The 24656-nt window shown below is 42.6% G+C and overlaps 1 protein-coding gene across 2 annotated transcripts in view; it reads left to right on the forward strand.

Moving 5' to 3' along the window:
- The window catches only part of lrrk2 (leucine-rich repeat kinase 2), a 45177-nt gene that overhangs the window by 18557 nt on the left and 1964 nt on the right, over positions 1 to 24656 (forward strand). For both annotated transcript variants that reach the window (XM_071925509.2, XM_071925510.2), the window contains exons 19-49: positions 492 to 756; positions 1640 to 1828; positions 2507 to 2622; positions 2880 to 2952; positions 3648 to 3859; positions 4293 to 4543; positions 5409 to 5557; positions 6204 to 6297; positions 6668 to 6854; positions 7288 to 7469; positions 7767 to 7990; positions 8534 to 8661; positions 9519 to 9737; positions 10212 to 10413; positions 11135 to 11223; positions 11976 to 12163; positions 12836 to 12990; positions 13409 to 13555; positions 14135 to 14326; positions 14531 to 14677; positions 14946 to 15058; positions 15859 to 16049; positions 16804 to 16964; positions 17459 to 17629; positions 18389 to 18489; positions 19583 to 19795; positions 20612 to 20805; positions 21870 to 21942; positions 22101 to 22291; positions 22854 to 23006; positions 23365 to 23591. In XM_071925509.2, the coding sequence (XP_071781610.2) occupies positions 492 to 756; positions 1640 to 1828; positions 2507 to 2622; positions 2880 to 2952; positions 3648 to 3859; positions 4293 to 4543; positions 5409 to 5557; positions 6204 to 6297; positions 6668 to 6854; positions 7288 to 7469; positions 7767 to 7990; positions 8534 to 8661; positions 9519 to 9737; positions 10212 to 10413; positions 11135 to 11223; positions 11976 to 12163; positions 12836 to 12990; positions 13409 to 13555; positions 14135 to 14326; positions 14531 to 14677; positions 14946 to 15058; positions 15859 to 16049; positions 16804 to 16964; positions 17459 to 17629; positions 18389 to 18489; positions 19583 to 19795; positions 20612 to 20805; positions 21870 to 21942; positions 22101 to 22291; positions 22854 to 23006; positions 23365 to 23591 (5197 nt within the window). The remainder of the gene's footprint in view (positions 1 to 491; positions 757 to 1639; positions 1829 to 2506; positions 2623 to 2879; positions 2953 to 3647; positions 3860 to 4292; positions 4544 to 5408; positions 5558 to 6203; positions 6298 to 6667; positions 6855 to 7287; positions 7470 to 7766; positions 7991 to 8533; positions 8662 to 9518; positions 9738 to 10211; positions 10414 to 11134; positions 11224 to 11975; positions 12164 to 12835; positions 12991 to 13408; positions 13556 to 14134; positions 14327 to 14530; positions 14678 to 14945; positions 15059 to 15858; positions 16050 to 16803; positions 16965 to 17458; positions 17630 to 18388; positions 18490 to 19582; positions 19796 to 20611; positions 20806 to 21869; positions 21943 to 22100; positions 22292 to 22853; positions 23007 to 23364; positions 23592 to 24656) is intronic.

Genomic DNA, 24656 nt, shown 5'->3' on the forward strand with positions numbered 1-24656 from the left:
ATAATTTAATCACAAAGCACTAAATGGAACAAAAGAACGCAGCCAATCTGCAATTAAAAAAAAAAAAAAAAGCAATGCCAATCATTGAAAAGCCAATTACAGGCAAACAGAGGGATTCAGACATGCACACAAAGGATCACAGACAGACACATTATGTATAATATATCCCTTTTATTTATTGTTATTTCAGTGTCATATAAGTTGCATATTGCAGCTTTAACTATAGCATGACGCTATTCTATAGATCATGACAACAAGTGTCATAACAAGTGTCTGAATTACATGAATTATTTTCTAAGAGGAAACTCAGTAACAATTTATAAACAAACTTGAGGATCTCCATCATGGCACATTTGGTGAAATCTGTAAAGCATGAAACGAAAAGAAAAGAGTGTGTGACTTGAATTTTCTTTCAAAGTTTCTACAGAAGCCTCATGTCTGCACCTCGCTGGGTGTGCGTATTGAAGCTCACACTGTGTTGTGTCTGCCAGGTGTGTGAGCGAGGCGGACCTCTGGAGCTGGTGGAGCTGCTGCTCAGCCGAGGCGTCCATGAGCAGCAGCTCCGCAGGGCGCTGGCGGTCAGCGTGAAGCGGGGCGACGGGCCCACCGTCATCCAGCTGCTGGGCCGCCTGGGTCTGGACCTCAACAACAGCGCCCTCTGTCTGGGCGGCTTCCGGCTCGGCCGCCTGGACGCTGCCTGGCTCTGCCCCCTGCTGGCCGAGAGAGGCAGAACGCACAGTCTGCGTTACAACAACAGTGAGTACGATTTTTAGCCCCACGACAGCAGGGGCTCTATGGATGGTATTGTCGGTCGGACGGTCGGTCGGTGGCCCGCAGGGAGTTAGACTGCAGACTCTCAAGAGGGAGACCCAAGTTCGATTCCCAGCAGAGACACTTCCACAAAATTGAACGTCACAGGGCTTTTAGACTCTTAGTCTTGTTTATAGAGGGTTATTTATGGCTTCAGAGGTTTTGTTCGTCTGCTCCATCACCCGTTGTTTTTGGCACCGATATATATCCCTGTATATGGTTTTGGAGGTGCACAATGTTTGTTTAGAAGAGTTTAGAAGTTTAGTAGAATTAGAATTAGAAGCGCTTTTATGTATTCCAACTCTTTAAAGACTGTTGGGAAATGTTCAAGACTGAAAAGTAGGGGTCGTTCAATTCGAGTTTCAGCTGCTCCAGATTTTCAGTCCTAATCACATGACAGGCTCAAGTCTTAGTTCGAAGATTTCTGGTTTCTGGATTGTTCTGCTCACAAATTGTAATTGAGCTGTCTCAGACCATAGGAATAATGAGTTCAGTTCTTGAACTTCAGTGGTATCTCCCTTTAAATTGTGGAACTACCTTGATTTGACAGTAGTTTCTCTTCATACACCATACAGTAGAACCTATGTGTCACTGATCAGATATCACTTATCCAGAAACACTGGTAACTCCAGTTTGATGACTTTCATTTTTTTTTTACTTGAAAGATACCATGGTTCTCTGGTATGACTGGAGAACGTTTTATGACTGTTGGATTTATAAACCTCTTTTAAAACTCTTTGCTCAGTTTCTGTGCATGGTCATCAAATCTAAAACCTGTTCTCTTAATTCCTGAAAAACTGCTCTACGTACCGTGTTCTCCGTCTCCAAGGTAAAGGGGCGAGTTTGGCCCGGTACATACAGTCTCTCCAGAGGTCCAAGAGCGTCAGCGGTCCTCCCAGGTCTCTGGCCGACCCCTGTCTGACCTCCGGCTACATGTCCGACGAGAGCGACGACTCCAGCTTCAGCTTCGTCTCCATGGACGACAGCCTGTTTTTCAACGACGACATGGAGAGCGACGGTAAAGTCTCTGAGATGTTGGGTATAACTCATCCTGCAGTGTGTGAACCCACCTGCATGATAGATGTCACACCGTATATGTCCTGTATGACAGTTTTTCCATTGCAGAAGTAAGGTGCTGTACCCATACTTTTGTACGCTTATATGGCAAATTTTGGGTTTACTCTTAACTTAAATGTGATTTTAATTGTGTTATACTTTTGCACATAGATGCATGTTGTTTGTATGTAACTTTTATGCTTGTCTTAATGCTGCTCTCTTGGCCAGGACTGCCTTGAAATAAAAAAATATTAATCTCATTGGGATTAGTTCAATTAAGGTTAAAATGAAAGTTAAAAATACTGGACTTTCTAGGGGTTCAGTGTCAGCATCATTTTGGTTTTCCACTGGAATACGCAGCAATTGTGCACATTGCTTGCATGTCACCAATTTAATGATGACCAGCACCCTTTGAACTTGGGCCAACACCAAATATATTTGGTGCAGTACAAACTGTACAGTATAAACCCATATGTTCACTAAAGGTATCATGCACAGTCTATTGATGTCAAATTATGTGAACTGGTTTCTGTTTTTCATTACTTCAAATATTAGGTTATAATACTGGGATACTTCTGCTCTGATGCAGTGGTCAGGATGGAGTGTCATGTCTTAGCTTTGTTTGCCTTTCCTTTGGTAGGAAGTGATTCACTGTCGTTGGCTCTGTCTCCAAAGTCCCATACTAACTCAACAGAGGAGTTGAGGGCGGGGTCCTTCAAAAGGAAGCAGGGCCGCCGCAGACATGCCAGTGCAGAGGTAAAACCTTCTGTAACCTCTAGTGTTCCCTGCATAGGATGTAGGATTTTATTTAATGTCGGTCTTATTTTCTTCTGCTTAGATTGACTGAACAAATTGTTCATCAGACAGTTTTAAATGAATTTTATATTATAATGGATAATTTAAAAAGTCAAAGATTTATTTCCATTGGGGGTCTATAAAATAAGACAGTGAAACTCGCCTGTTACCTCACTGTCAGTCTTTCTCTTTGTTATCTGTGTTTTTCCATTTCCCAGAGTGGCCAAACTGAGAATGAACCTAATGAGCCTGTACAGAGGAGATATGGAAGGACTGGCCCAAACCAAAAAGGTACCGCCATCAGATTCAGTTCAGTTCAACAACAACTTTTACACAGTTACACAGTGAAACTAAAAATGCTTTCTTGGGGTTGCAGTTTGATACGGCTTACAAATGTTGATGCCTGTGTAACTGTCATTGCTGCTTGTCAGTTAAAAATATATACATTGGTTAGTTGTAATCAATTAATTGATCACGCTTTGCCTTTTCCCATGTACCAACAATGTCCAATACTGCTGAAGAAAATAAAATTGTTGCAGGTTTTACAGGTTTCACAGTTTTTATGTAGTGATATCCACTATTTAATAAAAGGCCAATATTGGCAAACCAATATATCAGCGAACCCTAGTTTCTATCTGCTTTCTAGTCCTGCTTTTCAAGTTAAAGGAGGTTTAGGGCGTGTTTCATAGGCTGTGTGGGGGAAAATAATCATGATTACCTGTTAGGCATAAACATTTCAAGACATGCTGCTGTTTTGGCCTTTCATATATATGTATTAGTGTGGGTGGGATAAATGTGGAGTATCTGATTGTAACTTCCTTTTTGCATCAAAGCAAAGATGTCTTGCTGCTGTGTGTCTTGGAAACAAACAAAGGCTTACAATAGAGGCTCAAAACGTCTTTCTCTTCACACCCCGTGGCCGATGGAAAGCTCTCGCCTCAGAACTGCCTTTCGGTTGACCGGTGGTTATTGCTCTGTCTCCTCAGGTCTCTACTCCCCGGGCCCGGTGTCTGGGGAGAACTCCACCTTCCTGCCCAAAGAGAGGGAGAGGATCCGCCTGCTGGACCTGTCGGGGAACGAGCTGGACTCTCTGAGCTGCCTGATGGACGAGGACTCCGTCCAGCAGCAGCTGGAGCATCTCTTTCGCCTGGACCTGAGCCACAACAGTCTGCTGGAGTTTCCCTCTGCACTGTGTCAGGTAAATGATTTGACCATGAAGGAAAAGGTTAATGCTCAAACAACAAGAGCAGTGGTGCTAATTCAAATGGGTGGTGCGTCCATAATGATGAACAAGCACAACTTTTTTTTAAAAATGGCGTTTCAGTCACCTGGGCCTCATTTTAAGGCCACAATAACGAATGGGTTTTTGATGGAGAGAAAGTTGCACCTGCCTGAGTTTCTTTCAACACTGTTGCAGATCTGTGGTAAATGATTTGAGGAACAAAACAATGAAAGAGAAAAAAATGACACCCACACGCTGTTGATGTTCCCTGAAACATAGTTTACTTTAATTACGTGTACACGTTCGCAAGACAGCTGTCGCGTGTATCCTGTATGTTCCCAGCCTTAGTGGTTTATTCTCCAACATAATGTTCACTAAACAATGTGATATTTTTCCTACATTTTACCAGAGCTTGAAGAGTCTGACTCGACTGGACCTCCAGGGGAACCAGCTCCAGGCGCTGCCGGTGGAGCTGCTGGCTCTGCCCTCACTGAGCATGCTCAACGTGTCTCGCAACTCCGTAGGCCCCCTGCTGACCCTCGACCCCACCGTCGCCTGCCCGTCGCTACGGCAACTCAACCTGTCTTTCAACAAAATCACCACCTTCCCCCGTCAGCTGGGCCGGGCCATGGAGCGGCTGGAGGAGCTGAGTCTGGAAGGGTAGGCTGCTGGGAAATGGAGTTGTTTACAGCAACAAGAGATCTCTGGTTTCAAAATCCACATCAGCTGGGAAAATATCAGTGGGGGAAGTGAAAGACTAACCCTCCCCTCCTTCAGTATGCCTCATTCAAATCTAGGAAACTGGTGGTTGTACTGGGCAGCTCCTAGGTGTGACATTATGAGTAGAAATTGTCTATTTTGTAGTGGGAGTTAGTCTACACAACATAAGTGTATGCGCTCAAATTGGAGTCACTGCTGTACATTCTCTTGCTATCTTTATATCCATTAAATAGTTCATTAGTTTGATCTCTAATGCAATCACAGCAACAAAAATGAGCCTTTCTCTTTACTTCTACATTTCAGGAAGGAGGAAATGAAGAAAATTTGATTTTAACAATTTAACTGCATAACAGAATGCCAGGCATTTCTCCAGCTATGACAGGATGTTTTCCAAAATTGGGTGTTTTGTTGTGTATTAGGTTTTAAAAATCCTGATTTCTGAGGATTATGAGGATTCGGGGTGCATAGTTAAGCCAAAAATATAAATCACAATATTGACTACTGCAATTCCCTATCATAGGAATCTGCATTTATAATATGTCTCAGGTATCTTGTATAAGTGAGCAAATGGATCAAATCCCAAGTAGTAGCATCTCATTCCCCTCCTCACACCTTTTTTTGACCATTTTAAAGTGGTAAATAAGCAATTACCTAGGAAAAACTGTGTCCACATATATCACACTTCATGTCACAATCACAATAGTCAGCAAACAAAAACCCCAATATGATAATGCGTAAATATTGTGGAGCCTTGCTTCTGATTACAGAATGGTCTTGGTGACTGTTGGTGCTTTTCTGTGTTCAGTAACAGTATCACTGAGCTGTGCGATCCTCTGTGTCTGCCGGAGATGAAGCAGCTGGATGTGAGTAAGAACAGCGTGGAGAATATTTCCCCAGACTTCCTGACCGGCTGCCCCAAGCTGGAGACCTTCAACGCCTCCATGAACAAACTCTGTGAGTACAATCCACCGCTGCTTGGACTCAACATCAGCAGTAGAATTGTTTTGTTTTTAACTGTGTGATGGACTGGCGACCTGTCCATGGTGTCTCCGTGGCTTCCACCCAACGTGACCCTGAATACAATTAAGTGGGTAGAGAAAATGAAATGAATGAATGAGTTTCATTCAAAAATGGGATATTGACTATTTGAAATAAACATTTTTAAAGTTTAAAGCCTTTTTAAAGCTTGAATTTTTACCTTTAATTATAGCGCCCCCATCAGGCCATTCAGTGCCATTTTTTAACCAGCAGAACACAGTGCCACAATGCATCATCCCTCCAGGTTTTAGCAAAATCGCACCAGTGGTGTCTGAGATATTACATGAGAGACATATCTAAACGAGTTAAAGTTAAACCAAATTATGGTACATAAAAGGCTAAGTTGCTTTAAAGGCTTTGAAGGCTAATTGGTTGATTAAATGACCCTTTTAAAGATCGGATCCTATATATTTTCAAGAAATTGAATGATAAATTGCAGGAAAGGATTTTTTTATTTTCAAAAATGTATGCTTTGGAAATAAACTCTTCAAATGAACAGTTGGTTTTGCATTCATATGTTGTGATTTCCATGTCATGATTAGATGTTTATCATCCTCTTTAGGTTCCCTGTCACATCTGCCATCCAAGATAACAACGCTGAAATTGGCAAACAACAGTTTCAATTACATTCCTGATGCCATACTGGATCTCCCAAAGTAAGTCAGATTCTTAGCCAGTTTCTCATTGCCTAATTTTTGGAGTATATAATTTTGAGGACTATTAACATTCACTTACTGACAGAGTTAGACTTATAGCTGTATAAGCTAGCCATAAAGGATTTTGGTACTGTCTTAACCCATTGTAACTCAAAAGATACAGTATCTCCTTTTTTTATTCAACATTAACTAACCTTTCACAGCTTTAGAATACATGTAAAATTCATATTTAGCACTTGCCTACTCTTGGTCATGTAAAGACTTGTGAAAAGCCCTGTCTGTGTCCATTCTGCTTTCTCTTTTCAGCTCTTGAGTCTTGCACTTGTCCACTGTATATACACATCCCTAATGCTTTTTATTTGCTGTCCAGCTTGCGGTCAGTGGAAATGAGAACCAACTCCATTGCGGTTCTTCCTGGCCCGGGGTTCTGGGCGTCCGTTAACCTCCGGGAGCTGATGTTCGGTCAGAACTGGATCGGAGCTCTGGACCTGAGCGGACCAATCTACAAATGGGCCCGGCTGGAGAAACTCCACCTGAGTGACAACAAGCTCACTGAGGTAGAGCATAACACAGAGCACCGATGACACAAAAGATACTTAAGAGGAAATTTAGGGTCTGGTCATTTCTACCAGATGAATTCGTTCCGAGTATCGTTCCGAGTATCGTTTGAATTCCCGAACCTGCTGGTAAATCTAGGCAGAGGAAGTTAATGAGTATCCCTCTCCCCTTCTTCAATAAATACTGCTAAAGTGCCTTTTGAGCTAGGCGTTCACTAACCCCCCCAACTGCTTCATTAGAGCTACTCAATGGTAGTGGTCAGTCTCCAGGTATAACAGTGTGAATATGTGTAATTCTGCTGCAGCTACTCCCTTGACTGTTGTTGTTAATAATAATGAGCCGTAGTCAACTTGCCTGGTTAAATGAGAGTTGAAAAAATATTCCGGGGTAGTGCAAGTAAATGCCTTTGATTGTTGCATCCTCTGTGTCCAGATCCCTCCTCAGATCGGCCTGTTGGAGGAGCTGACCTCCCTGGATGTGAGCCAGAACTCCGGCCTGCGTTCCTTCCCTGATGAGATGGGGAAGCTGGTTAGACTGTGGGACCTGCCGCTGGACGGCCTTCGCCTCCAGCTGGACCTCAAACTCATCGGCAGCAAAACCAAAGACATCGTCAGGTCAGGGGCTTCAGAAAGTTGTGCAGAACACACAGTTGGAGTGATTTTTAAATGTTGTTTTGGTACCAAAGGAATCAAGAATAAATGCTACTTGGATTCCACCTCCTTCCTTATCATAAACCATATTTGCAGAATTTTCACCGCAATTCAAGTCCACATGCATGAATTCATGGAACAAGAAGAAGTGAAATAAAGTGGCGTTGCTGGAAAAGACCATATCTGCTCAACACTTTCTTCTCTAGATAAATAAAGATAAAAAATTCCCGCTCCATGCCATTCCTCTTCCTGTTCTCCCAGGTTCCTGCAGCAGCGACTGAAGAAGGCGGTGCCGTACTACCGGATGAAGCTCATCGTGGTGGGGAACGCCGGCAGCGGGAAGACCACCCTGATCCACCAGCTGATGAAGCTGAAGCGCTCCCAGTTGAACTCGGAGCGAGCCACTATCGGCATCGACGTCCGGGACTGGACCATCCGGGAACGGGACAAGAAGAACATGGTGCTCAACGTGTGGGATTTCTCAGGTCGGCCAGGATTCATTTAATTGGACATATCACCAACTTACATGGCAACATAAATACATAGTTATTCTGAATAGGATGGAAAGCAAGAAATAAGTTCTGATCATTATCAAGCATGGACATAATTCCTGAGGCTTAAGTGATATAATGTACAAATACTTTTGCAGATATAAGTAGAGCAAGATTATGCAAACAATGATGGGTAATAATTAACAGGGTTAGGGTTGTCATTTTGTTCCAGAATGAGATATCTGCTATTTCTTAAATGTGACACATTCTCTGACAAGTAAAACTTACATGACAAGGCAAAGATTCAAACTGTCTGGAGACCTTAAAATGTTTTGAGGATGCGATGATCTGTTTTTGGGTAACAGTTGTTTTTCCGGTGACTGTGAAACAAACTAAAGCACCTGAAACAGGGTTGTTCAGATGATTGGTTTGGTTGTTGATTTACTGTATATGGTGTATGGATGTCTTAGATTGGTATACGGTCGTTCCACCATGCTGTTTTGGCTCAGTTTGACCCCCAGTCTCTTTCCTCCTCAGGTGGAGAGGAGTTCAGTGGCTCCCACCCCCACTTCCTGACTCCCAGAGCGCTCTACCTGGTGGTGTACGACCTCAGCAAAGGAGCCAGCCAGGTGGACGCCCTCAAACCCTGGCTCTTCAACATCAAAGTGAGTCATAATCCTAAACATAAGCTTCATGGAGTTACACTAAACAACACTGGGTGAGACGCTGGGGGCTAAATGTCTGATCTGTGCTGAGAGTGGGTTTGGATTGGAGCGGTTCTTGAATGCCCAAATTTATTACTGAGCCTCCTGGAGGTGTCTTGGGTATTGGTAAATGTTTTATAAGCATATTGTGTTGTACACAGGCAAATAAAAAAACATTTACTATATTTATTATTATTTTTAAACTAATGTATTAAGATGCATGTAGCTAATAACTTTAGTAGTAGTTATAAGTCTGGAAAGGTATGTAAAAAATATTGTTCATTCTTGATATACATATGACCGTATACATATTCTGTCTAGTTGTGAACCTACTGCCACTTCTCAGATTGTGATATTTGTTGTGATGTTGAGTGTTCTGAGCGCTTTGCAAAAATATCCACCTCATTTAGTCAAATATTGAATCTTTAAAATCAGATTTTTCTTAAAACAAATGTAAAAATGTACCAATGAGTTGAGATTAATCTTACTTTTTTCAAATGCAAATCGACTTGTCTCAAGAATTTTTCTGAAACAAGTCACATTACTTTGATAATAGTGGAGTGAACCACTTTATTTCCAGATATTATCACTTTTTTTTCAAGAAAATCCTGAAAACAGGTGAAATGGTGTCCCTCCCACAATTTCAGATTTACTACACTAAATAATATTTTTAGGCAGTGTAATATCTTCAAATCTGGTCAAGACATTCTGGGAAGTCTGGGAAAGAAATCTGGAATTTTTAAATGGAAGATGTGTAGGAACCCTGCATTTGTATTTTCTACATCTTTTAAAACCTCGTGGTGTCCCCCGGGCTGCAGGCGGCGGCCCCGCTGTCCCCAGTCATCCTGGTGGGAACGCACACCGACGTGAGCGAGGAGCCGCAGCTCCAGGCCTGCCTGACCAAGATCCGAGAGGAGCTGCTGAGCCACCAGGGCTTCCCGGCCATCAGGGACTACCACATGGTGTCCGTCTGCGAGGACTCGGACGCCGTGGCCAGGCTCCGCAAGACCATCGCCAGGGAGGCCACCAGCTTCAAGGTGAACTGACACAAACAGCTGTAATAATAGAATAGTCAATATGAATTAAGTTTTGTCCAGTAGTTTTTCTGTGTTTTTACATTTGATGTTATTTACAGCAGATCACAAGAATATTCTTCTAGGTCAGCTTTTTTTCATGTTTTTGCCTTTGATCAAAGCAATGATATACATCTTACAATATCTGCTGTATCTAAGAGACATATCTACTGTATGATAAAAATATAACAGTGCTGTGAATACATGCTACCAATACATTTACAGTTGATTCTTCTCTCCTCTCCTCTCTTCTGATTTCATGTTCTCCCTTTTTCTTCTCCTCTCCTCTCCTCTCCTCTCCTCTCCTCTCCTCTCTTCTCCTCTCCTCTCCTGACATTGAACTCACTTATGTAAGGCACTTTGGATCGAAGCGTCAGCTCAATGCCTAAATTGTAATTCTCTTCTTTTCTGTCCCATCCCCTCCTGTCCCCACCACAGATCCAGGGCCAGCCTGTGATGGGCCAGCTGGTTCCGGACAGCTACGTGGAGCTGGAGCGCAGGGTTCTCCAGGAGAGGAGCAGGGTTCCCCCGGAGTTCCCCGTCATCAGGCACCAGCAGCTGCTGCAGCTCATCCAGGAGAGCCAGCTGCAGCTGGAGGAAGCCGAGCTGCCGCACGCCGTCCACTTCCTCAGTGAAGCCGGTCAGTAGGGAGTAGGGCCGGGTTCAAGATACCAGTACCAGTTCTGTTACTTAAAAATTCCATACCGGTACTAAAGTGCTATCTTCCTTTATTGAATTTAAATCTGTTTGGTACTACAGTAAATCTATATCTCATTTTAATTTTTTTTTTTCATGCTATCTGCTTTTGTAAAAAAGAATCACACCATGCCCCATTGATTCTTTTCATAAAAGAAATGGCTCAGTGCCTTTTGATACCTTTCGATGCCCTGTAAAAAGATCTTCTGCATACATAGATCCATGCAATTACACAACCTTCATCAGAGCGTACATGCACTGCAAGTTGCATGGATCCAAGTGTGCAGAGGATCTTTCACTGTGGATTGGACTGGTACTCCAGCACCTTGGCAAAGACACTCAGCTGAGCAGTAGACACACATTAACCAGGACAAGTCAAATGTATTTATAGAGTGCATTTCAAACAGTGATGCAACTCAAAGTGATTTACAAACATTATTAAAAGAAAGCATCAGAAGCACAGCTTTTCTCAGATAGTTAACATAGTTAAGATGGTTAACAAAATAAATAATTATCCATACAATAATGAATCTATTCTGCTGCACACTGAATGGTTTCAGATTCATTTCACTGATTAAATACATTTATTTCTCTTTAGATCAACAGTAAATACGCTGGTTTGAACTAAATCTAACCAGATCTGTTTGTCTTCTCTGTCACTGTAGGGGTTCTCCTGCACTTTGATGATCCTGCACTTCAGCTCCAAGAGCTTTACTTTATCGACCCGCAGTGGCTGTGCAACATCATCTCACAGGTAGCCTGCAAATCTCATCTGAGGCTCAGACACACTTCAGCCCTTTATGTAACACACACACCATGATATATAGAGGGTTTGCAGTTGCATCACAAATCGCCTAGCAAACAAGGCTGGCTCCATCATGGAGGTCAATTGGAAAATTGTCCATTCACAAATAATGTTTAAATATATAATAACTGGGCCAGAAAAAAGATATCTCAAAAAGATAGCTATGAGTACATTCACTTACATTATAATTGAAAGTGAATGGTTTGATAAGGTAGATTTGGGTTACTGTAATATAGGAAACTGTCTTATTTTTAGCCTCTAGCCCAAAATACTATATGAACCTGTTGCTTAGTATAAGAAGAGTCGTAGTAACTGCCGGCTATTAGCTAGCTAACTAGCCAGCAAGCCAATTAAGTAAAGCAACTAATGTTAACATACAACTACCAGCCTAGTAGCTATGAGGCATGTAACATTAGCTATTGTGTTAATCAGATGTGTTATTAAGACAAGGATAGTAAGCTGACCAGACACTATGGTTAACCAGCTAACACGCTGACATCATCTAAACACAAAATCGATAAGATGTATCTCCAGAGAAATACTTTTAGAAAAGTTTTAGAAAGTTGGGTGAGATGTAAGTTTAGAAAAGCAATCAGATATGTGGCAAGAACTGAGGAGCTCCAAAATGGCTGCTGGAGGGCACGTTATGTAACCACATAACCACACAAACACATGCACATGCTGTGTTGTCTTCTGTCTAGAAACTGACATTGAAGAGCTGTGGCTTCTGGGAGCATCCTAAAGGAGTGCTGCAGCGCTCCATGGTGGAAAAGTTCCTGTTTGAGAGCAAATGTTTCCCCAAGAGCCACCTGACCCAGTTCTTCAAGCTGCTGGAGAAGTTCCAGATCGCCCTGCCGTTCGGAGACGACCAGCTCCTAATACCCAGCAGGTATATTTAAAACTGCAGATACAAATGTCTGTTATTTTGGATCCAGCCTTCCTAGAGAGACCAAATGCGAATGGCACCCATATTTAATTCAGTATAACTATAGTATGGTCCATTGCTCTGCTGCACACTCACTATACCTGTCCTGCAACCATTTATTCCATGCTGCCTGAACGTACACATTGAGTGCTGTTATGTGTTGGTACTGAAACGATTAGTCATTTAAGCAATTAGTCGATCGACAGAAAATTAATCGATTATAATTTTGATAATTGATTAATTTTTGTCATTTATCAAGTAAAAATACCAAACATTTGCTGGTTAAAGCTTCACAAATGCTAAGATTTGCTTGCTTTTCTCTTGCTTTTCATAATCACTTACGTTACGCTCTGGTAACTTGTGATGTCCATTTGTCATTATTTTTGACATTTTATAGACTAAATGATTAATTGATTAATCCAAAAAATAATTGATAATTAATCGATAATGAAAATAATATGTACTGCATTTCTGTTTAAGTTGTCTCTGCACCAATGCAACCAAGATAGACCCCTCTACCTTTATCCTTTATTAGATTTGGTGACTAAAGGGTTTCTGATTCTAAAGATCTGTAAAGTAAAGATCTCTAAAGTGTACTTTTTCACTGCCTCTAACCATGCGTCCCCTCCTCCACAGTCTGTCCAAACACAGGCCGGTGATCGAGCTTCCTCACTGTGAGAACTCGGAGGTGATCGTGCGTCTGTACGAGATGCCCTACTTCCCCATGGGATACTGGTCCCGCCAGATCAGCCGCTTACTGGAGGTCTCCTCCTACCTGCTCTGTGGCAGAGGTAACATGAGCACTGACAGGGTTCCTGCTGGTCATGGGACTTTGAGAGGTGAATTCCAGGCAGGGGAAGTCAGGGAATTTCATAAATTCTTTGGGGAAGTCAGGGAATTATCAGAGAATTTTCCAAATTAGTCACTCAACAGAAATAAACCAGAATGTATTTTTTCAACTTGTTTCATACATGCATTGTCACAGCCTGTCAGTCCTTCTGCCAAAAGCTCACCTGGTAAATTTCAGTGGGGGAAAAAATGTCCAATAAATCAATATGTAAACAAATACAGTATTCAGGTGACAGTGTTTCAATAGGGGGCGCCATTCTGCAGTTACAGATTTTAAGAAGGAGCCCACTCACTCTTGGACTCTTTTACTTTTACATTACCATTTAATAAAATATATCTGGTGTTATGTGCGTGATCCAGAGAAAATGCTGCGACCCAACCGGATCTACTGGAGGAGAGGCGTGTACCTGAGCTGGTCCCCCGAGGCCTACTGTCTGGTGGAGGCTGCCTCAGTGGAGGACAACCCCGCCAGCTTCGTCAAGATCACGGTGCCCTGCTCACACAAAGGTACCGCTCGGCAACGTCCTGCTATATTTACCTTCAATTATCCAGGCAAAGTTGGTGGAGCATGCATGGGTTTTTTTCAGCACTGCCCTTCTTCTTAAATCAGTTCACATACCAGAGAGCTGCCTATTACACCCAGTACAAGCATAGTCTTCCGCTTTTTGACCATTGGAAAATGTACTAGAGTATTTTGGGGGGTAAATGCCATGCTCAAGGGCACAGTAGTTCAGTGAGGAGATACTCATTATTGTCCTCCCCCATGTTTTTCAGGGATTCAAACCAGTGACCTGCCAGTCACAATCTGTCTTCTCAAAGCTTTAGTCTACTGCCATCTATTAATTATTAATAATAAATACATTTTTTGTTTAAGAATTAAAATTTTTGATCTACTGTGCATATAATTAGGGCAGGATATCCATACTGTCCAGATAATATGTTACAATGAATGATGATGATGGTGGTGATGTTGATGAATATGGGAATATGTGAGAGATGATCCTGATGATGGTGGTGAATATGGAGGTGATCACCATGGTGGTGATGAAGTGATAATGTTAATGATAAACATGTCCGTTCCCCCAGGCCGGATGTTGCTGGGTCAGGTGGTGGACCACGTCGACTCCCTGCTGGAGGAATGGTTTCCCGGCCTGCTCAACACTGACATGCACGGCAGCGGCGAGGCTCTGCTGAAGAAGTGGGCTCTCTACAGCTTCGAGGACGGGCAGGAGTGGAGCAAGATTCTGTTGGAGGATCTCTTTACCCATTTTGACAATGGTACTTCCTGTCAAAACTCAAACAATAGCGCCTGTTGTGTTGGTTAGAATTCATGAATGCTTATCTTTTTTTAGTCCGTGAAAACTAGGCACAGAAGACTTTGAGTTTGGTTTCTTGATCTCTGGAGGGAGAAGTTTTGAATGGAAAATTTAGCTTGAAACATTCCACTTGTGTGGTATTCATGATTATATTAATGACCCACAGATTTCCTGCTGGTGAACCCAGAGGATCCCCGGTGCACCCTGCCCATCTCTCAGATCGCCCCTGACTTGATACTGAGTGACCAGCCTGCAGGAACCATACTGGACAACGAGGAGCTGGAGGTTGACCTATCCAAGGAGAACCGATTGGGTAGGCCTAGCTTTTTCCTTATATAATTATTACTATTATTATTGTTTTTTTTATAAATTAATGATGAAACAGTGTTTTAATAAAAGGTACGAGACAAGGTTGTCCGTTGCTTTCTCTCTTGTTTCTTGTCTTCCATCTCCTTTTTTGTCATCATTTTTCATTTTGTTTAAATTATTACTAGAGGTTTTTGGGTTGTTGTTTTTTTTTTGCATAATGCCATTACCACATGCGGTATACTGTATGCATGTTTTATATGCATTGTTTACAGGGGATGGTGGTTTTGGAACTGTCTATCGAGGAGTCTACAAAAATGAAGATGTGGCTGTGAAGATTTTCAACAAGCACGCATCTGAGCTTTACATCCACAGACTCCTCAGACAGGTATTGTAGAATATTTCTACTACCGGACTAAATAGTCATTAAGGTTGAATGTAAGACTCTCTGGTTATAGACAGTGCTGTGAGTCAGCGTCTTAGTGTTTATTTTTCTCTCACGTCAACCATTTATTTAACTTGGCAAATTGACAAATGATTAATTCCTATTGACAATAGTAGATGTAGGGGGAGGGAGAGTTACAGCCATACACACACTCTGCCCAGTACAATCTTGTATTGTTGACCACTGTGTGCGGGTAATAGCCTTGAAAGTCATTGGAAGAGTAAAGATTGATCCACTCCCACTTTTCCCAGCTGCTCTGAGAAATCAAACCGGTGACTCTTCTGGTCATAAGCCTTCTTTAAAGAGTTACTCCACACTAAACTGTGTGGTTATGAAATACAACAATGCCGGTCATATTGTCAACATTTGAGCACTAATGTGCCCGTGCTGTATTTATCTCACTAAACCTGCATCAGTTTGCCCTCTGGTGGTTAAAATGAGCAGCTGGTGTTCAGTTGGACATGCAGCCATGGTCAAAGACAATTCTCTTAGATACATCATTTGGTAAAAAAAAAAATGTCCCACCCCAACCTAGCGTGTGTACACTCCACCCTGTTCCTCTTCTCACCAACCTGGACCAACCCAAAACACCCTCTTCTTGCATTTTCTAACATCGGACAGTAGGTGGAGAGAAGCTCAAACTGGGTGCAAAATGACTCTTTAAACTATACTGTACTGCCTCCCTCTGTCATTTCACCCCTCCCCTCACCTCTTCACACCCTTCACTGGCCTTTTCTCCCCAGGAGTTGGCGGTGTTGGGTCGCCTCCGCCACCCCAGCCTGGTCGGCCTGCTGGCGGCCGGCCCGGCCCCCCAGGTCCTGGTGATGGAGCTGGCTCTGCGAGGCTCCCTGGACTCCCTGTTCGAACACGAGAACGGCAGCCTCAACAGAAAGCTCCAGCACAGGATAGCCCTGCATGTGGCCGACGGACTCAGGTGCGGGTTTAGGGAGTAAGGGATTACATCTAATGGGATTATATTATTCAGATTACAACATGTTTTAACTGTAATCTATTATGGTTACTGGAAAAAAGGAAATTAGGTTACAGATGCGTTTGGAAAATAATTTTTGCTTATGAAACCCGTTAAAAGAGGCATATCGACTTTGAGATTGTGGAGGCAAACAAAATTGAACAGAATTTGTAATAATGATTAAGCTTGGTTGTAGATGATGATCATAATTATATGCTTACATTCCAGTCTGATTGAAATTTTCAGCATTTAATTGGTAATCAATAACTGATTACATTTGAAAATAACCTTCCAAACTCTGCTGCTTTAAAGTTTCATCTTACCCAACACTTAATTTATTCTGTCCAGTTTCATTTTAGTTTCAAAAGTTTTGGAAGTCTGGAAGTATGGAAAATTTTCAGGCTTTAAAAAGTTTGGGGATTGCACAGAAGTCGGTGAAAGTGTGGAAAAAAAATGTTATTTAGTCCCAATAAACATATAGAATAGAATACAAATTTAATGTAATTGCAAACCCACTGCCATTTAACATAATGTGACATATGTTGTTATGAAGAATAATCTTCCCTATGCATTAGCTGAAGATTATTATTAAGATTATGACTCATATTTAACACCAAACACATTTTCAAATTCAGTGGAAAAACTAAAGTCTGGACAAAGTAAGGAGTATTGAAAAGGAACCTGCAGGAGCCCTGAACTGTTTTCTGTGTGTGAGCAGGTATCTCCACTCATCCATGATCATCTACCGGGATCTGAAGCCCCACAATGTGCTGCTGTTCAACCTGAAGACAAACTCTGAGATCATCGCCAAGATTACCGACTACGGCATCTCCCAGTACTGCTGCAGCATGGGAGTGAGGAGCTCCGAGGGAACGCCGGGTACGACGCCTCCTCAACCATCATACGTCCTGCACTTTACATTTAAGACATCTAACTAAGTGCTTACCTAGAACAACTAACAATAACTGTAAATGAGTCTTGAAACATCCGACCTCTGAACAGCTGCGTGCTGCAAGCTTAAGAATGCTGTTATGTCCATTATTATTGATGGTGGCATGTGGAACTCAACGCTCAAATTAAATTAATAGTCCCTTATGTAAGGCTTATGTAAAACAGGCTTATGTAAAACTGTAGATAGGGGTAATTCTGTCAGTTCATTTGTACAAATCTGATTTCTCAGATAAAGTAAGAAATATTCCAATTTGTAAGTTTATCTAAGTATACTGGACAGGTTTTCAGGTGCTAGCTCATCTTCACAGTCTGATTTATCAGATAAAGTATGTGCAGCAATTCATAATTTGGAAGTTTTTTAATCACTCTGCTTCTTTCGCTGCAAATAAACTTTTGTGAACCGGTTCCCGTGCACTGGGCAGGTTTCCGAGCACCAGAAGTGGCCCGGGGGAATGTGATCTACAACCAGCAGGCCGATGTTTTCTCCTTCGGCCTGCTGCTCTACGACCTCCTGACCTGCGGCGAGCGCATCTCTGACGGCATGAAGTTCCCCAGCGAGTTCGATGAGATCGCAGTGCAGGGGAAATTGCCAGGTAATATTTCAAGAGATCAATTCCAAAACGCTACACATTCATTTAGGAAAAACTCTGAATGTGAAATCAGTCATTCTGTAATCATTTCTCTAAAATATGGTGGATCCGGTTTATGAAAGTCTTGTCATTCTGTCAAACCAAGGACTTATGTTACCCACTCTCCTTTCAAGGACTGTAACTTATGATGTTTGTGCTAACAAGCATTTTGTAAGAGGTGACACTTTTTTTCAAATGGTGGTATCTCATGAAGTGACGCTCTTCATGATGGTTTGATCCCCCTCTGATCTTATTAAATGAATAAAATATCAAACTGCAGGGCCTCTAGATGGCACTGTTAACCAGGCTTTGAGAGGCCAAGAATTTACTTACTGCAAACAGCTTGGCAAATATTTACACCTACACTAGAATTTGAAGTCGCCTAAGATGTGAGCACCACAAAAGATAATGGGCCTCATTCATAAAAGGCAAACACAATTTGTTTGCTTCTGTCCAAATCCATATCAAAGCTGTGATACATGAAATGAAAATGATTTTGATGTCAATATCAGTTGGTTACATTGATTTTTCTGTATTTATCTATTATTTTCTGTAATTATCTAAAAAGATCAAACAAATTCCGGTCATTATCCAAGTTATGAATGCTACAGATATGATTTAGATTTTTACTGCCACCTTTCAAATGACTGCACAGTGGGCTCAAAGATGAAGTCGAAGAACATTTGCTCACCTGAGGCTCCCATCCATTTGTCTTTTCCACAGACCCAGTGAAACACTACGGCTGCTCCCCATGGCCGGGCTTCCAGGCCCTGATGAAGGACTGCATGAAGGAAAGTCCTCAGGAACGGCCCACATCTGCTCAGGTTAGCAGCTAGAGGACTGTTGGAAAGGGTTTTCAGCTTTTTTTTTAAAGGATATTAGTATTTTTATCTTTATTGAAACAGTAGGAAAGTTGTAAAGGAGACAGGAGAGTTGGTTCTGGTGGAGGTTGACCCTTGGCCCGGGTACATGGTGGTTCAAGGCTCAGTGGTCTTAACCACTACTGTAATTCTGTACTTTTTAACTGATTCTCAATTGTTTGGATATGCTAATTGACTCAAAAAAAAGCAAACCCGTGTGAAGAGGGGTTGAAAGTCCTTCTCATTTGGATGTCTGTTTTATTTTAAGTGGTTACATAGTCCCTACATTGTGAACACCGGGTTGTCCCTTTGTATGTATGTGATTCTGTGTAGCTTAATGGGCAGAACCTGGCACTAACATTGTCAAGGTTAGGGGTTTGATACCCACTGTGCATACTAAAAATGTATGCACTCGTGATACTGTAAGGTGCTTTGGAAGAAACAATCCATGAAACATTGTCACTATTGTGGGAAAAACTTTTGATTTTCATGTTAATGGAGCTTTGCGGTAGTTCAGGTAGGGCTGGTAGTCATGTGTCAGGTGCTCTGCATGTCCAATCACATTCCACCACGACTCTGTTAACTAGGCGGTCCATATAAACAAATCTAATGCTCACTCATCCTGCTTTCGTTTACGCTGCTGCATCGCATTCCTGCCATGTTACCACATTGTTTTAACTCCCTCCACCTCCCTAGCCTTCAGGAATTCATACTACGTTGGGTCACTATGTTTATTGTATTGTCATGTGATGTGAATCTCTCAGGCTCTGTCGCATGCGCAAGTGGTGTTCACATGCTCCGAGCCAAATCTGTGTCACGCTTGCGTAGATTTGTTCTTTGAGCATGCCGGGAGCAGAGGCACACCACTAAATCCAACTGTATTACCATTTATTGCTAGAAATGGGTTTATCTCGTGATGTGAGTGTCCTGACTGAATTACTTTATGGTGTTTGCGTGGTCTCTCATAAGCAGAGCACGTTTCATGACCTTAAGGCCAATGACGACCCATTCAAAACCCATGATTAAGCAGCAGTTGTATACTGTTTTGTGTGTGCAGTTGTTCGACAGGCTGAACTCGGGGGAGATGCTGTGTCTGATGAGGGAGCTGTCGGTTCCCAGGGCTTCCAACGCCGAGTGCTTCACTGTGGATCCTGGCAGCAGCGACGGCCCCTCCCGCAGCCCCAGGGCCTGGCTGGGGGGGGGCAGCAGCACCCAGAGGCTGGGCTCCGTCACGGCCGTGGACCTGGACACCAGCACAGTCACTACACAGGTATTCACAGCACTAATAGCCTTGCGGTACGATCACACCTACTGTTTGTTTTCTTTGGTCCGAACCGTAGGGGATTTTTGTATTTGGTTGTTTTGGCTTCACACGGCTCAATTACAAGTGAACCAGGGCTTGTAAACAAAAGTCACATGACTCACAGGTAGCTCGTTTATTGGACAAGAGTTTTGGTAACCTGTCATCAGGTTAGAGATTTTGGTGGCGGGGGCGAGTTTCAAAACAAATTTGATTCCAGTTGCTGTAACTTAAGCTAAGCATGAACAAGTACAGACAAGTGTTTGTACTCATTGCTGTAATTTCCCTTCTCTGGTGTTCATACCAGTTGAGAACAGATGAAGAAATAGCTGAATAAGAGCATCAGTCCAGTCTGAGTTTTGCTCTCGGTTCATTTTTTTTATGCCAGGCTTTCCAAGCATGAGGAACTGCTGGCTGTCAGATGTCACCACTGTGTTTTTATACCCATAAAACCTAATTTCTTCGTAGTTGGTTCGGATTACGTTTTCACTCCTAACAAACCACACCTCAGTTCACTTGGAAGAGGACTGAGACTCGCAGTTTCAGGCGTCTCGCTGCGGTTATTTGGTGAAAGTGGAATTTGAATGCCATTGTTCTCACCTGGCCTAATGAATGCTGTTTGTATAAATGTGCCAACCAAATGACACGTTTGATCTTGAACTAAGAGATCCTCACAGCCGATACAAAAGGTATATTCACATTAGTGATTGCATAGTAGTATTGGTTTTTCATAATACAGTAATGGTAACATCTGTTATTCACAAGGTTGTTCTCTCCCTCCAACAGGAGATTGACACCAGTCCTGTCCTATGCCTGGTGACGGTCCAAATCCCGGACGAGGCCTGTGATTGGCTGGTGGCAGGTACTCAGTCTGGCTCCTTAGTGGTCATCAGCAGTCAGGACATGTCGACATGGCACCACCTGCAGAGCGTCACCGATGCCGTCACTTCACTGTTCTTCCACACACACCCTCGTCGCTCGTAAGTAGCCTTGTTTAACGCACTAAACCCCCTACTCTTTGGTGTGTGTGTGTGTGTGTGTGTGTGTAGCCCTCCCTCCCCCTGCAACTACTCCCCCAGGCCAACAGTGTAAATATGGGGTGAAGGAGGTGGAAAAGGAGCCACTGTACCTGAAAGAAGTATGCAGTGAGGCTGAGCTTTTCCAGATATCAAGGCACTCTTGTATGGGGAAGATGAAAAATAGCCTATGCCTGTGTGTTATGTCAAAGTGAAATTAAAGTAGTAATTTGGGACATTTTCATATAAATAAATGTCCATTTGGCCACTCTCTGTAACACAACAGTGATTCATCCTATCAAACTATAACCAGTTCATGAAAACTTTTACATTTGCTGTCTGAACACCCGGTGTCTGGTAGGTCTGTAAACAATGCTGTTTACTCCAGTCTATTACTGGAGTAAACAGACCTGTTACTCCAGTCTATCAAAGCTTTACACATTTTACTTCCTCAGAATACATGTTAAACTCATGTTTAGTCCTTGTATTAAAGGTCAGATAACAGATTGCAGTTTGAAAAACAACTTAGAAGACTATTTAATCACAATTGCCAGTGTTTCAACAGATGGCGCCATACTACTATCAAAGATAAAATACAGGCTTCCTACGCAGGTCTGGAAAGTTAAAAAATAAAATATCAGGAAAAATATTGATCAGTCCCAGTACACATTCAACTACATATTTTATGTAAGGCCACTTTTGCATATTGTGATGTTTAGTATTGACAGGAATATCTCTCAAGGTAGACTGGCCTGGTTGACCGTCACATTGCCCGCTATCAGCTTAAATAATATTGAGCCAAAATGATTAAATCCAGTCAATAAGTTATGGTGTGGAAAAACAACGGAATTTTGAAATGTAAAATGTGGAGGAACCCTGTAAATGAAGATTGAAAATATAAGGTAGGGTACAGCTACAGCATGCATGTTGTGAACCTTCTAGATCTAGAAAGTCCATATTAAGGTAAACTACGAATCTACAATAATCCATTTAAATGTTGCTCCTTGATCTTTTTCATTTCATTCCAGCCAAAGAAGGAATTACTTGCTAGTTGGGACGGCAGATGGAGTTCTTACAGTTTATGAAGACTCTGTCCTAAAGGTAAATATTGCATCTGATTTTAGTACTGAAGAAGTTCCACTGGGGCCTCCCACGCTATAAATGTATGCATACATGATTCTGTAAGGCACTTCTGTCAGTTGGCTATAAACCTGGTATCAGCCAAGAACCTCATTTTCCTCTCATCCCCCACCTTCCAGCAGGAGAATGGACAGCCAGTCAAAACTCTCACCATAGGGAACGTCAACACGCCCGTCATGTGTCTGGGCCAATCGGTGCACTCGCTGGACAGGATGTCGGTGTGGGCCGGCTGCGGCACCAAGATCCTCTCCCTCGCGGCCGACTACGAAGTCTGGAAGACCATCGACACGAGACCCAGCCTCATCTTCCAGTGAGTTCATGTCATGTAGGGAAATGTGAGGCAGCTGGAATCTGAAGGTGAGGCAATCAGGTTTGGAACCGGAAGATCGTCGGTTCAAATCTCTGGGCGGGAAAGTGAACGAGTAAGGCTCTCCCTTAAGAGCATGCATTTTCATCAAAACCCTTCCCAGCCTGAGAAATGATTAAAAAAATAATGTACAGGTAGTGAAAATTCTTCTATATCTTTTAACTTGTTGAACATAATATGTGAATTTTCCTGCTAGTACCACAGAAAACAGTCTGTGGACATTTAATGCTGAATGTCCCCGCAAGTCCTTGAAAAAACAGGATCATAAAAAAACAAACAGAAAAGTTGTGGTGAAGACTATTTTCCAGACCTGAATTTAAAAAAAAAAAGTTATCTTAAGGTTTAAGCTTAGAATTTTATTAAGGTTTAGCCTAGGGTAAAGGTTAAGATTAGGAATGTAGTGATGAGGAGGCTAGGGATTAATATATAAATGTGTGATTTTCAGTGTAACAGCACATTTGGGTGTGTGTGTGTGTGTGTGTGTGTGTGTGTGTGTGTGGTCCAGGCAGCAGCGGGCGGTGGGCGGCGAGGCGTGTGTGTCTCGTATGGCGGTGGATAAACACGTGTACCTGAGCAAGACTGGGGGATCGAGCGTCGAGGTGTGGGACAAGAGGAGCGAGAGGATGGTGGACTGCATCGACTGTGCCCAGCTGATCAGGTACACACACACACACACACACACACACACCTTTACATAGTGGTAGTTAGCATGAGCAGCGAAAGCCACCATGGCTGAACAGACAAAGAAAAGAGAAACTCAAACTTCATCAACAGAAAATCCAAGGAAAAAGACTCCGCAGTCCCCGCCCACGCTGTTTGATTGACAGGTGATCTGTGGGAAGTGCAGTGCAGAAACACCACAGCAATGCGCGCTTGGCAACAAAGATGTGGCCAAAACAAACAGGATCTCGCTGCTTACAAACATATTTCCCAGCCTAGGTTGGACATTAAAGTTGTGTACTACTCTATGTTATTACAGTATACCTGTTCATATGTTAACGAAGCCTCTCCCTCAGACATGACTCCGGCTGCAGAGGCGGGGCGGGCAGCGTGGCGGAGCTGCCCGGCGAGGCCGCTCCCACCTGGGCCAGAGTCAAGGCCCTGCTGCTGCAGAACGGTGCTGCTCTCTGGATCGGCACTAGAGGGGGCCACCTGCTGCTGCTGGAGCTCTCCAAACACCAGGCGCTGCAGGTCATCGCCCCCCACTGCCAGTCCATCCGCTGCATCGCCTCAGCGCTCATAGGTGGGTGGTGCTGTTGTATTTATTTTCATGTCCCGCCACCATAATACAGGGTATTGAGGACATGATTGCGTCATGGTGGCGTCTGTGTGTTTGTAGACACATTCTAGTGAACACAATAACTCAAGAACAATACATGATATAAACTTCATACTTAGATCACAGGTTCCCCCTATAGAGAAGACGATCTGATTAGATTTTGGAGCACCTTGCTGCATATTAATGAGGAAAAACTGATTTTCTTCTTTCTTTCTAACTCCTTCATGAGTTAAAGGGGAATGCCACCCATTTGAAAAATTCACATATCTTATTCCTTTGCCCCAGGGCAGTTCAGTCAATGTTTGGGAACTTGCACCACTCTTACCTAAAGCTAGAAACTGGAGAACTGATGCTTGAATTTGTGAAGTCACTGGAATGTAAAATCTGGCACTGAAACATCGACGATGAATGGAGCAGTGACTTCTTTGACCCATAAGATTTTTGTGTGAGTTCTTGCTAGGGTGACCACCTCTTAATTGTTCCGTTGCAGGACAGCAGACATGATTTTGCGGGACACGTGGGAGAGAGAGAAATGACTATTATTAGGCTATGTAAATATTGATTTAATATTAGACGGAATGCCTATTTGCAGTGGCGTTGGATATTAACCTGCTTTAAATCATCGGTAGGCTTTATGAAATGTTTATTTTAATGACACTAGGACCTATTCAATCCAATAAATATAATGAATTAAATATAATAGGCTAATATTTTGGTTGAAAATAACATTTTATGCAAGAATAGGAGGGATAAACAGACCAGTTTCCTTAAGTAGCAACTAGAAAATTCACGGTTAAATATATAAGTATGTTGTTTACTAAAAAAATAAATAAATAGGCCTAATCATTGAAATGCGGGACAATGCTTATGACGTGCGGGACGCGGGACAGGTGGTCACCCTTGTTACTGCATCCAAATGAGGTTTAAATTCTGTTTCATACCTGTTAGCAATGCTACTATAGGACATAGGACTTCATTTTGGTGTGACAACTGCAATTTCAGCTTAGAGGAAATGCAGAATCAGTAAAA

Source organism: Centroberyx gerrardi, chromosome 4 (genome assembly GCF_048128805.1).
Source record: "Centroberyx gerrardi isolate f3 chromosome 4, fCenGer3.hap1.cur.20231027, whole genome shotgun sequence".
Lineage (NCBI taxonomy): Eukaryota > Metazoa > Chordata > Actinopteri > Beryciformes > Berycidae > Centroberyx > Centroberyx gerrardi.